Genomic DNA, 12,043 nt, shown 5'->3' with positions numbered 1-12,043 from the left:
AGTGCTCTGAAATGTACAGACAGGCTTTGATTTTGAAAGTTAAGTTATTTTGGGATAAAGAAGAAAATGTTAAACGCTTTTCTAATTTACCATATTTTGAAACTAGAAAAAAGTTCAAGCTTTGTCACCCATATTTTTAAAATTTAAGAACCCGTAAACTGTGACAACCTTAGGAGAGCGGAAATGTAATTTATTAATTGTAAAGGAATAGGTTAAATACATATAATTAACATTCCAATTGACTTGACTTTATAACCCTCACTACTTGTAAAAGTTATATTATTTTAATTTTCTATTTACACTTCCGTGACTTGAATTATTTGATCATTTTTAAATTATATTAATATTAATTTTTAACGAAAAAGTAAATCTATACAGCATACAATGCAGAAAGTTCCAATTGATATGTTAAAATTTTATTTATAATGAAAAATTGAGAGTAAATTTGACAGTGAGGTAACCATCTCGACCATCCGCTTCAATATTCGGTACAATTAGTTTTGGAACTGGTGTCAGAGGTTTCGCTTTGGGTAACGGAAGATGAGGTGTAGGCCGAGCTACAGTTAAGACCTGTACTACTGGACCACAGATGTCGCTCATCACAATCTCCTGATTCACCAACTAACTTTTCGTTGATTTGAGAGAAAAACTTGCGAGCACTAGAAATCCATAAATTCTTCAACTGACATAGGCGCCGGTTGTCTTCTGAAGGCAAAGCAGTCCCACTCCCTTCTGTCCCGCAACCGCCTCCATCCGAATAGGCCAGGGTGAAGTGGATCACGCCATCTGGGTCTGCCTTGTAGGTGGTCACAGCGTACCCTTTGTCTATCGCTCTTCGCTCAATAACTTTCGGTGTCTGGGGGAGAACCGGTATCTCCATGGAATTAGGAATGATGTAGCGGAGATGGGTTTTAGTATAAACCACGTTCAAGTACATGACCTGATGCATACTATTGGTAAACAACATGTCGTTAGTTTGCACCGACCTGTCCATTACCAGTAGATGTTTCGGTTTCTTAGTTGTCGTTCCTATATCCGTTGACGGTTTGGAAGGACGAAGGAATTTTCCACATTTGTCAAGTGGTATTGACCTTCTAAAAGCCTGCCCGATCATCGGCATACTCCAACTAAACTGTGGATGTAAAACAAAATTGTCATAGCTGGTACATTGGTTGACCTTTGGACATGCTGACTGTATACATTTATCCAACATTTTGGTCAACTTCTTCGTATTAGTGACTTTTTCGTTCGATTGGTACTTAGCGTTTATTACTGACTCGTCCTGTACCCCTGCTGCCTCTCGGCTGATTCCTGATTTTATCTTTGTCATATTTGGTCTAGAGCTGACTTGACTATTTTCACCATCAAAATGAATGGTCCCTCCTTTGTACTTAGATGAATATGGATCAAAAATGTTATCACATGAACCAAAAGGATCTTCACTTTTATTGAGGCTTGTGTCTGACGTTTCGAAAACTTCAAGATCACTATTGCTGTTGAAACAACATCCAGCGCTTGAATTTTTATTCGACAGTCCTTTTACATTATTACAAGCATTTTCCTTTAATATTTTATTTCTAACCGCTGTTAAGTGTTTCCGCTCGTGTGGCACCAATCCAGGTAAAGGTACGTAGTCATCTTTCCTATCCAATGGATGAACCTGACAAAATGAATGATCACAATCCTTAATGTTATTCACAGGGGCTCTGTGCCCAGTGCTCTTAATATTTTTTTTAATATAAGTCTTCAGGCTGGATCTATTCACGCTAGGAATGCTCCAGCGCCTGCAAAGACATTTCGAACAAGTTTCAACTACTAGTCCATCGTAACAATGGTGTTGGTGATCATTTGATTTGGAATATTTCGTTATATAACTTCCTTTAAAATCATTAGCTTCTTTAGGCCTAGGGTCTGATTGACTATGGTGTTGGTTTTCAATTGAGTTGGAAGACTTCCACGAGTAATATCCATCAATATTGTCAGCTTCTTTAGACCGCGGCTCTGATTTAGTATGGTGTTGGTTTTCAATTGATTTGGAAGACTTCGCTACGTACCTTTCTTTATAATTGTCGGCTTCTTTATACCGCGGGTCTGATTTACTATGGTGTTGGTTTTCAATTGATTTGGAAGACTTACTTATGTAACTTCCTTTAGAATTGTAACCTTCTTTAGGCCGCTGATCTGACTGGGTAGCACAATCTTCGTCACTAAAGATTTCAGCAATTCTAGATCGGCTTACGCATTTAGTCTCTCCACGATTCGAACTTAGTTTCTGTTTCATGGCTTTACAAGAGACAGCCATTTCATCAGCACTTAGAGGTTCCATAAATTTTCTTTTTTCTTTCTTGATACTGATACCAGAATGATTAGAAGCGTCCGAGTCAACTAAATCATCGATCATAAACCGCTTCGTACCTAATTTTTTTGACATTTCCTTCATCTTCCTGCTGATCTGGTTCAAATTCCTTATAATAGTGCGCATCTCGTCTATTGATATATCGTCCGATTGAAGGAGCTTCTTAGCGTTACACCTAACCACCTTCATCTTTTTACGAAGACACTCATATTTCATAATATCGGATCGTTCCATGTTCTTCAAGTTTTTGTCCAGCAAGCCAAGCTTATCCAGAACTATAACTAGATCGCTGTTGGGACAGTCTCCGGAATGATCCCTCGGCGTGACGAGTTGACCCGTTCGGAACCCTGAAAGTATATGGTCACGTTCACATTCACTAATAAAGACAGTTTTTGTGTTCATGGTAGACCTCTGGACCTTGATGGAGGTCTGGCATAGCAACCTCGTTCGTCGAAAATCACCATTAGGCACGAGGCTGATTTAGTGCTATGAACCCTTTAAATCAACCATCGCTGATTTACATTAACCAAAATTCTTATCAATTACCTTCCCAACATAGATTTTAACACATGATATCTATTTACAATAATACCTTGAATAAAAAATTCACATATCAAAACACACCTAAAGCTATCCCAGGGAGTAGCTAAGAAAATAATCTAAAACTAAAACTACATTCCTATTTAAGATAAAAATTAATACCTTAATTTTAATGCAAATCGCAATATACATCTTTGTTTTGTTTTTTGGCTTAAGTCTTCCAATAAAGGCTTATACAGAGTGGGGACGTCAACATTTATTTCATTTAGCCTCTGCGAAATAAACATTGACTGATTTAGGTGGCATTTGAAACCACAAAGTTCTGAACCAAGCATTTTGGGACCCTCGCTCCACAACTTGGACCAATATCTTGTTATCAAATGTATGTTTTATACTAAACATTAGCGACAGTAGAGATTTAAAAAAACCCAAATTTCTGATATTTCCATTGGATTTATCTTCTAAAAATATTGATCTTCAATATATTACGATGTTTTATCCCATCGATAGATCACTAAACCACAGAAAATTAAACCGTTAACTTGCTACCATATTTCAGTTATTCCATGGCTACTAAGGTATCAGTATGTTTCATAACCGATAACGAATACTTTGACACTGTTCTTGGTTGAAAAAGGTTTTGAAATAAAATAGTATTTACGAAAAAATCTAGCTACAAAATTCTAACTGGTTTTAATTATTAAACAACTGTTTGTTGGACTAATAGATAAAAATAGCAAATAAAACTAACCTAACAACTACCAATCGAATACTAAACGTGTTATGATTAGGTAATTGTTTAGCTTCATATTTTACAATTAAGTCAACAATATTATAAAGTTATAGCTCATTTAGAAAACGTATCGTAAATCAGGGAACCATATTTAACAGTATTTCAGTTTCGACATTTCACAACTACAACTACGCGGAACGCGGTCAACCATGTTCTCTAAGGCTGAATTAGCGCGGTTGTTGCAGTAGACTAAGTGTGACGAAATCGCGATAATGTCCACTCGCCTTGTTTCCTGATCTTTACTATAACCCAAAACTTGTTATTACCATCCCACTATTTCATTTCAAATTAGTGGCGGAAGAAATTATATTCCCATGGCCATTTATATAATCTCTTAAACGGATTGATCGATTTTATAACTTTTTTTCTTTTGTAGTCTTTCTGACCCTGTAGTATACTTGCCGAATCGTACACCTAGCAACACCCGAAAACTGTTCGCTTCGTAAGACGAAAGCGCTATAACTACTCATAAAAATTTGATTTAATACTTGCCATAAGGCTTTACAGAAAACCCTCTAACTTTTCAAACATTGGATAAATCCCAAATAAGGTCATGAAGAATCTTTATTTACTCATAATGAAAAAAGTTGACATTTCGTTATTGAAATTGGACTACTATTTGCAAACATCTTAGTAAACTTATTTTAGTTTATTATTTCCAACAATAAAACTTTACAACCGACCGAAAAAAGTAACAACAAGAAAAAAAATTCTGAGAATCCGAAAATCACGAAAAAATAATTATTTGAAATAGTTTTTCAATTTAATTCGATTTTTTTTCTGAAATACATATTTCTTGGTTTTTTATTTACTAATATAAATAGAAATTAGTTTAAATAATAAACCATGAATAATTCGTTGTGTTCTCTATATAGTGGGTTCAGTTCTCAGTTGTGTTCTCTATATAGTGGGTTCAGTTCTCAGTTGTGTTCTCTATATAGTGGGTTCAGTTCTCAGTTGTGAAACTTGTTACCAAAGAAAGAGGAACGGGTGTGAACAGGGGAATAACTGAATAGCTAATTGTATAAGTTCAATTGAAAAATAAAAGTATAGATCAGAAAGAGCTTCATTGGAGTGACTCTCAGCCATTTGCAAAAGAATAAACCACCCTTTCCAAAATAAGGAAGGCAAAAATAAATAAAAGAACCAAGATTTAAAAGTGGAAGGGCCCCGTTTGTAATTAAATTTACAATTTGAAGGACAGCACGTTTCCGGCTCATTAGTTGGGACTAACAAGGACCTTTGACTTGACCTACCTTCCTTTCTCCTGTAATTGGGGGGAGGGTGAAGGAAGCCTTAAACTGGAAATTTGCAATACAAAGGAGGAATAATATTGTTATATCCTTTTGTTGGTTCAGTTATTGGAAGTATTAACACGGGGTGTGAGGCACCGTCAACAAAGACTTTCTGCCAATCATAACATACAACCATTGTAAATTTCTGCCAATCATCACATACAACTATAGTACTTTCTGCCAATCATCACATACAACTATTGTACACTCTGCCAATCATCACATACAACTATTGTACTTTATGTCAATCATCACTTACAACTATTGTACTTTCTGCCAATCATAACATATAACCATTGTAATTTTTTATAAATAGACTAATTATTATTAGAGAAGTATTTTATCTATTTAGAATTTAACCATTATGTAAAAATCATTATGATTTTGCAATTTTTCTATGGGCTTCAAGCAATAGTTTAATAATCAATTATTATAATCAAATTAATTAAAGCAACACTACTGAGATTTCTCCTAGAGTGGCTCGGACGTACAACATTCTCCAGTTTGTAGAGCAAAGTTCCAATGATTGTTTCCTGTCAACCTACTAAGTGGAAGAGAAACCAGAAGTCGAGAGTACATTTTACAGTAAGTACATGTGGTTTTTGTGGTTAGTGAAATACGAGTATTAGAACGGCTTGAGAAGGAGATGCCGTGTCCTTTTTTCAGACCCTTTGAGGATTATCGGATTACTATGGAAGGTATTTTATTTGGAACAAACATTAAGGAAAATTGAAACTTTGAGCATAACATTATTTGATATATAATAAGCATCATTAGCAATTCATTCGGGTTGTAAGGATACGGAAGAGATCCGCAAAGTCCTTAAGCATGACTTCGTATTTTCATAGGCCTGTTAATGGTAATTTACATTAACTAAGGCCAAAATACAAATGTAATTTTCATCATCCATCAGTATTTCGTATTGTAACTCATTAATAAATCATAGAATAACTTCGATCTGCCTCAATATTTCACCCGTTAGTGACAAATGAATCAGGATAATTCATCCTATCCCAATAATCAACAAAAAGAAACTAATAAGAAATACTTAATTCAGCCTTTAATCCTCCTACTTAATTATTTGAAATTATTTTGCCAATTAGTTATAATATAAATATCAAATTAAAGATCCTCAAAAGTTACCTAATTAAACATTATAAAAAGTATGGCAGGGAAAAGGTATTAAGAAAAATCATCTGTTAACTATTAGACGACATCTAGAATTGAAATTTCTATACAAATAATTTCTTTAGGACCATATGAAAATTATTTATGAGTTATAAAATTAAATTTTAAAAATACTGATATCATTGAAAAATTCGTTGAAATTATGGGACACATTAGATTCATCTTTCCAAACCTCCAGGAATTTGGTAGGTTGTGCCAATCGATAGTACCTGAAGAAACTCCTGCCATAAACTTCAACATACATCAGTTTCAAACAGTTTCCAGATATCCAAAGAGGCACGAATGTGAAGCATGTCATTCGTACCCTCTGGAGGACTTCAAGCTCAATAAAAGCAAATCCAGACACAGGTCTGTCCATCCTTCAGACGTCAGTAAGGTGAAGGAGCATGATCATAAGATGCAAGAACTGGTTACGCTGTTGGTAAAGTGGAACTATCTGAAGACAAAACTTACAAGGATATATCGCCCAGACAATTTCAAGCATGCGATGCTGATGTCCATGATGAACACTGTTCGGGAAGATCTGCACAGAATGGTGAAGAAGGATACAATTAGAGTTGCTTTGCTCTGTGAAAGTGCTACAAAGCTGGTGACTATCGACCGACTGTTAAGGTCCCAACTTCTCAAGGCTTTCAAAACCAGGATGCGGACAGAGCAGTCGAAGAGAAGGCATGGCCACTCCCTTCATACTACCTAAAAGAAGGTTGTCGTAAAATAAAATGTGTTATCTCCTGCATGTTCTTGAATCTCTTGTCATCTAAGAGTTTATATGTTATGATCCCTTTACCTTAAAAATAGAAGATTTTCACTGTAACACTAATAACTAAACTTTCCATTCACGTAACTTAAAATTCTTTACTACTAATTTCCCATTCCAAAAGAACTTTGTTCTATCACCATTTCCAATAGAGATGATTGAAGAAGTAGCTCTTTATTTTTTTTATCTAAGTTAATCCTTCTGCTATAACTACATGATATATAATTCTTCTAACTGTTATTTATTTGGTTTAAAGTCCTTGTTTACATCGGGACCTGCCCGTGCCGTACTTCAGGTATCCCGATTGTATTTTTAAATCGTATTAAATTAGGGTGAAAATGAGACCTTTTCTGTCAAAAACATTCATATATTTTCTTAAGACCAAATAAAATCCCTGAGGGGGCAAACTGTTGTTAGTGTGTTGGTTTAGTAATCATTTTGATTATATGATTTAAGAACAGAACTTAGGTGGTCTCATACATTATATTGGCTTATCTGAGTGACTGTTGGAAGTTTCGCTGTGGCGGCCACTTCTGCATCCTATGGCCGCTTCCCTAGTCCAGGTGTGCGGTGGGCGAAATGGTGAAGACCATGAATCTTCGTCGGGTGTCAGAAAGAACGTTTTTCTTCTCAGTGGCTGGCCAGCGTGCCCTGGACTCTGGCGACGTGGTAGGGGCAGGCCAGGTCCTAGCTAGCATAGCTATAGGCTGTGGCGGCATTGCAGTCGCAACGTCTTCGGGGTCTTCCGGTGTCCGCGGCAAGGGGGGCATCAGTAAATGAGACCCCCGACCCCGACTTTATACAAATTCAAAAAAGAACCGGAAAATTCGGATTATATAAATCCGACAGTCCTCATGTACTCCAACTAGGGCAAGATGCCGGTATGTTTCAAGAATAGGAAGAACAAAATTATCTCAAAATTCTTTTAATATGTAAACAGTACTAGTATATAATTAATACTCTTATACTAACAGTAACAATACTGTAACTATTAAATTATTTATTGTTTTATAACCAAATCCTTACACACACTATTCACTGACTTTATCAATGAATCTCTTTTATAATCATCTTGAACACCCTATATTTCCATTGATACAATATTGTTCTATACAGCTCTTATTAATTATACAGAATTGTTCTAATACGGACTAAAACCATCACTTCTGTTTTCGATATAGTGAATACACTTACACATACTTCTATGGTGAGACAGGTTATATGTTAGGTTATATTAATTACCAATAGAATGTTGGGTACCATAGGTGTTGGGTACTTTATATTACCTTGATTGGAGAAAAATTATAAATTAAATACAGTAATTGGAGAAAAATCTGGCGGTCGTGCATGATTCTGAACAAATCACCATCTTGCACAACCGTCGGTCGTACAGTAGAATAATGGAGGGGGTAACCTGCCAAAAAAGTGACTATTAAGAACTTCAATGGTATAAGAGAGGTGTAGGGGCCAATTACTAGCTTCCTTCTGTTTCAGTTTAGATTAAAATAGTGGATATCCGCAATAAATTCAACATACTTGGGTTCAGATGCCATGATCAACTTCCCTCTTTTTTACTCCACTTTGAATTCGAAGGAAAGTATAGAATATATTAATAACTCTTAATTAATTAATAATTTGCATTAAATTAGTAAATACAGTCCTATTATCTTTATTGAACAATGATTGCTGGTAGAACTTATATTCCTTACGCTTATGAAATCATTAGAAAAATGGAATAACTTTTATAAACTAAATGGATATGGGTTAAATACAAAAGTTAATAAAAGATTAGTTACTTATAGGCCTGGCAATAGTGTTTTATCTTCGTATTTATATTTACACATTAATATATATATTAATATTAATTTGATGTAAAGTATAGAATATATTAATAACTCTTAATTAATTAATAATTTGTATTTAATTAGAGTGTTGGCAGATTCCTTACCCACTTTCTTTTTTAGTCTCCCCAAAGTGTTCTAAGGCAAGATTGTCGTGGCCATTCGTCCAATAGGTTTATAACCTATTTGGTGTCCCAGTAATTGATCATGAAAACGTTTGTAGTAAGTTCTTATGTATTGAGTGACCGTTGGTATTTTTAACTCGGTACATAAAGTATTGTTATTTTCGTACCAGGGTGCTTTGTTGGTAAGTCGTAGTGTTTCATATTGGCAAGAATGTAGTCGTATGATGTGAGTCTGTTTAGGCCGTATAATGAACGCAGAAAATGGTGGCGAAATGTAAAATAAGGTTATGAGGAAAAGCAGATGTTCTGTTTAAAAATTTATATCGTACCTAATGATAATAAAAACTAAGAAATATTTTGAGTAATAGATTTAAGTGCATAAATGTTTGTTAGATACCTGACATAAGCTTGCTACTAACTGGATCAAAATATATTCCTTAAAATTGTAACATAGCGTTTAAAGACAAATAACTTTTGATTAACTATCGACATTACTACACTAGATATCTCCCAAAAAAATGTTTTTATAATTTGTGAGTTGACCTTCGGTTTGTAATTTATAAGCCAATAAAATCTTAGTTTTGATATTAGTTCTAAGCAAAATTTGTAACCAGTATTTCAATATTTCAGTGAATATCCTTCAGAGTGTAATACCGAGTTAAATAAATAAATATAATATTCAATATTCTTGAGAATTTGTTGTAGTTTTTTGTTTATTTCCACAATTCAAGAAAGATTATTTTAAATACTAACAGATTCTTCTTTTTCCAAATAAATGTTTTATTAACTATTTTCCACTATTTATAAAATTTGTTTCGCCTTCTTAAGTTAATTGTTTATTGCTTACAAAGTCCTTATTACCTTAAATCAGTCTGGAAGGCCTGTGAACAATCTATTCTAGCCAAAGTGATAAATTTCAGATGTCATTTTTTATTTTAGTATGAGATTTTTTTCAACAGTCTAAGCAGTTTTTATAAAATTAATTGTATAATTTAAAGGTTATAGAGAAAGTTTAAAGTAAGTACTGACCATGGGTATAATTTTTTTACGTTGAAGGAGTCTTCGGCAAGGATTACCCGTTGATGGAGTTATTGGGACACTGCAATATGGAAATCATATTGGCTAAGAAAAAGTGGTAGCTGATTGGTTATCTGGAGCCCTAACTGTGAACGCCCTGAAACTATACAACGGGGAACAGTTTGTACGTTCTCAGAGGACAGAAGGGCCTTGTGGGCAAAAGGCTTCAGATATGATCAAATTAATCATTTTTCAAATTACAAATTAATTGTTACATGAAACCATCGAATTAACACATAAAAAATACTTCATTTTTAGGATACTAGAGAATAATTTAAAGTTAAGTCATATATATTTGCCCCTAGTGACAGTAGTTTAAGGAGTAGCGTTAGCATCACTTTTTATTCAATTTTTTTTTTAATATTAGGCATAATAAAAATAAGAAATACGAGAGTTATTACTTGTCATTAAAATGCATGAATATAGAACAATACATTTATTCCTTTTCCACAATGCTTATGTAATCAACCTTCAGAGAATCGAATTTACGAAAACTCTAAACCTATCGATAATTTAGTACAAATTACCTACCTAAAATTAACGATTCAATTACTACAGCCATCAAAATATTCACATCTGAAATAAAGTATGTTTTTTGTATTTAAAAAAATGTTGACTCCCACTCTCTGCACTTAGAAGGGCCAATTCCCTTCCTTGGATAAGTTAATCAGATCCGTCCCTACATGAGGCAGTTGATCCCTGATTTATAAGTCACTTATTCGCTCTCGAAAGGGCCGCTACTTTCAATAGCAACTGCAATATTTTATTGTTTCCCATTCACTTTAAGTTATCTCGTTATTGCTTGAGGATTATTTGTGGTATCATTTAGTTTACAAACTAACAAGTAGGTCTATAAAATCAATGATATCAACATGTGCTCAAGCTTTAATAAAAAAAAAAAAAGTTGTTTTCATTTTAGATGAATTCAAAATATTTATCCCACGAAATTACGTTTCGACTTAAAGCTTTGTACGTTTTGTTTTCAAAGTTTTTTTTTCCTTTTCTCAAAGATTTTCGTAGAAGACCTCTATAACGGAATGTTAAAAAAAATAAAATAAAATAATATGAAAAATTGAAAAAGATAAATAGTTTCATAGAAACATCGTTATTTGGTTTCTTATATCGAGATATAAATATTTTATTATCAATATTATCTATCGTTTATAAATTTTCAAAAGAAATAATTTAAAATAATTACTTCTTCCATCCAAAGAAGTATATAATCCGTAAGTATATAACGATTGTAAATTAGCAAATTTTAGTGGTTATAACGATGTATATAATAAAAAAACTCAGGAATGGATCATGATAATGTTTAACTATCTAAAAGAGTTCAATGATAATAATTCAGTAGTAATGAAAATAAAATTGTCTTTAAATTAATTAATAGATTAAGGATTTCCAGAATGGTGAGTACAATATAAGTAAAAATATTAATTTTCAAAAAGCAAATAACATACATAATGAACTTTTATGATTAAAAACAACCCTATAACAATACATGTGACAGACGTTTAAGGAATATAGTAATTAATATAAAATAAAAAATTGAGTAGAAAATAGAACTAACTTAATGATACCTTTCAACGTACTAAATGAATTGTCATTAAGAAATAATTTTAGATTCCAATTTGAGTAATAATGCCAAAGATATGATAAAATTATTTATTGATTAAGAAAATATATTTAAGAATATACAACCATCGGAAAACTACATGTTTATTTTTTTTAATATAATAGATCATTGTAGATATTTTGAGGTATCGATACCAGTAGCAATATTGGTTTTTTCAATAATTAACATCCCCAACATGATCGGTCATCACTTTACGTCCGATCATACTATCTATTCTTCAATTTATCTGATTGAATATGATAAACATCCTTGGAGTTAATAGAAAAAGGATTGTGGATTTGTTCCCGTCAAAATGGAAACTTTATTTTTCTTATAATATAAAAAAACTATAAAAAATAGCTCAATTACTGCCGGAGCGAGGAGCTTCACACATGTCGTTCATATCCATTTAATGAACTGTTGTATACACATAAGTAAATAAATATAAATTACAAT

General features: G+C 33.2%; 1 protein-coding gene across 3 annotated transcripts; it reads right to left on the bottom strand.

The window, feature by feature from the left end:
- Positions 1 to 400: 400 nt before the first annotated feature.
- On the bottom strand, positions 401 to 9,431 carry LOC106684954 (uncharacterized). 3 transcript variants are annotated; one of them, XM_014427344.2, is made up of 2 exons: positions 9,293 to 9,431; positions 401 to 2,703 (listed from the first exon to the last, which is right to left on the bottom strand). In XM_014427344.2, the coding sequence occupies exons 1-2, from the start codon at positions 9,297 to 9,299 to the stop codon at positions 479 to 481; spliced, it is 2,232 nt and encodes a 743-aa protein (XP_014282830.1). In that variant the 5' UTR covers positions 9,300 to 9,431; the 3' UTR covers positions 401 to 478. The 3 variants fall into 3 exon arrangements, with proteins under 3 accessions (XP_014282830.1, XP_066904110.1, XP_014282831.1); XM_067048009.1 differs by lacking the exon at positions 9,293 to 9,431 and adding an exon at positions 8,878 to 9,029; XM_014427345.2 differs by lacking the exon at positions 9,293 to 9,431 and adding an exon at positions 3,059 to 3,589.
- Positions 9,432 to 12,043: the final 2,612 nt, after the last annotated feature.

This window comes from Halyomorpha halys, unplaced genomic scaffold (assembly GCF_000696795.3).
Source record: "Halyomorpha halys isolate HHAL.00 unplaced genomic scaffold, Hhal_1.1 Scaffold631.1, whole genome shotgun sequence".
Lineage (NCBI taxonomy): Eukaryota > Metazoa > Arthropoda > Insecta > Hemiptera > Pentatomidae > Halyomorpha > Halyomorpha halys.
Note: the sequence above shows the minus strand (reverse complement) of the source record. Positions and strands in the feature narration are given on the sequence as shown.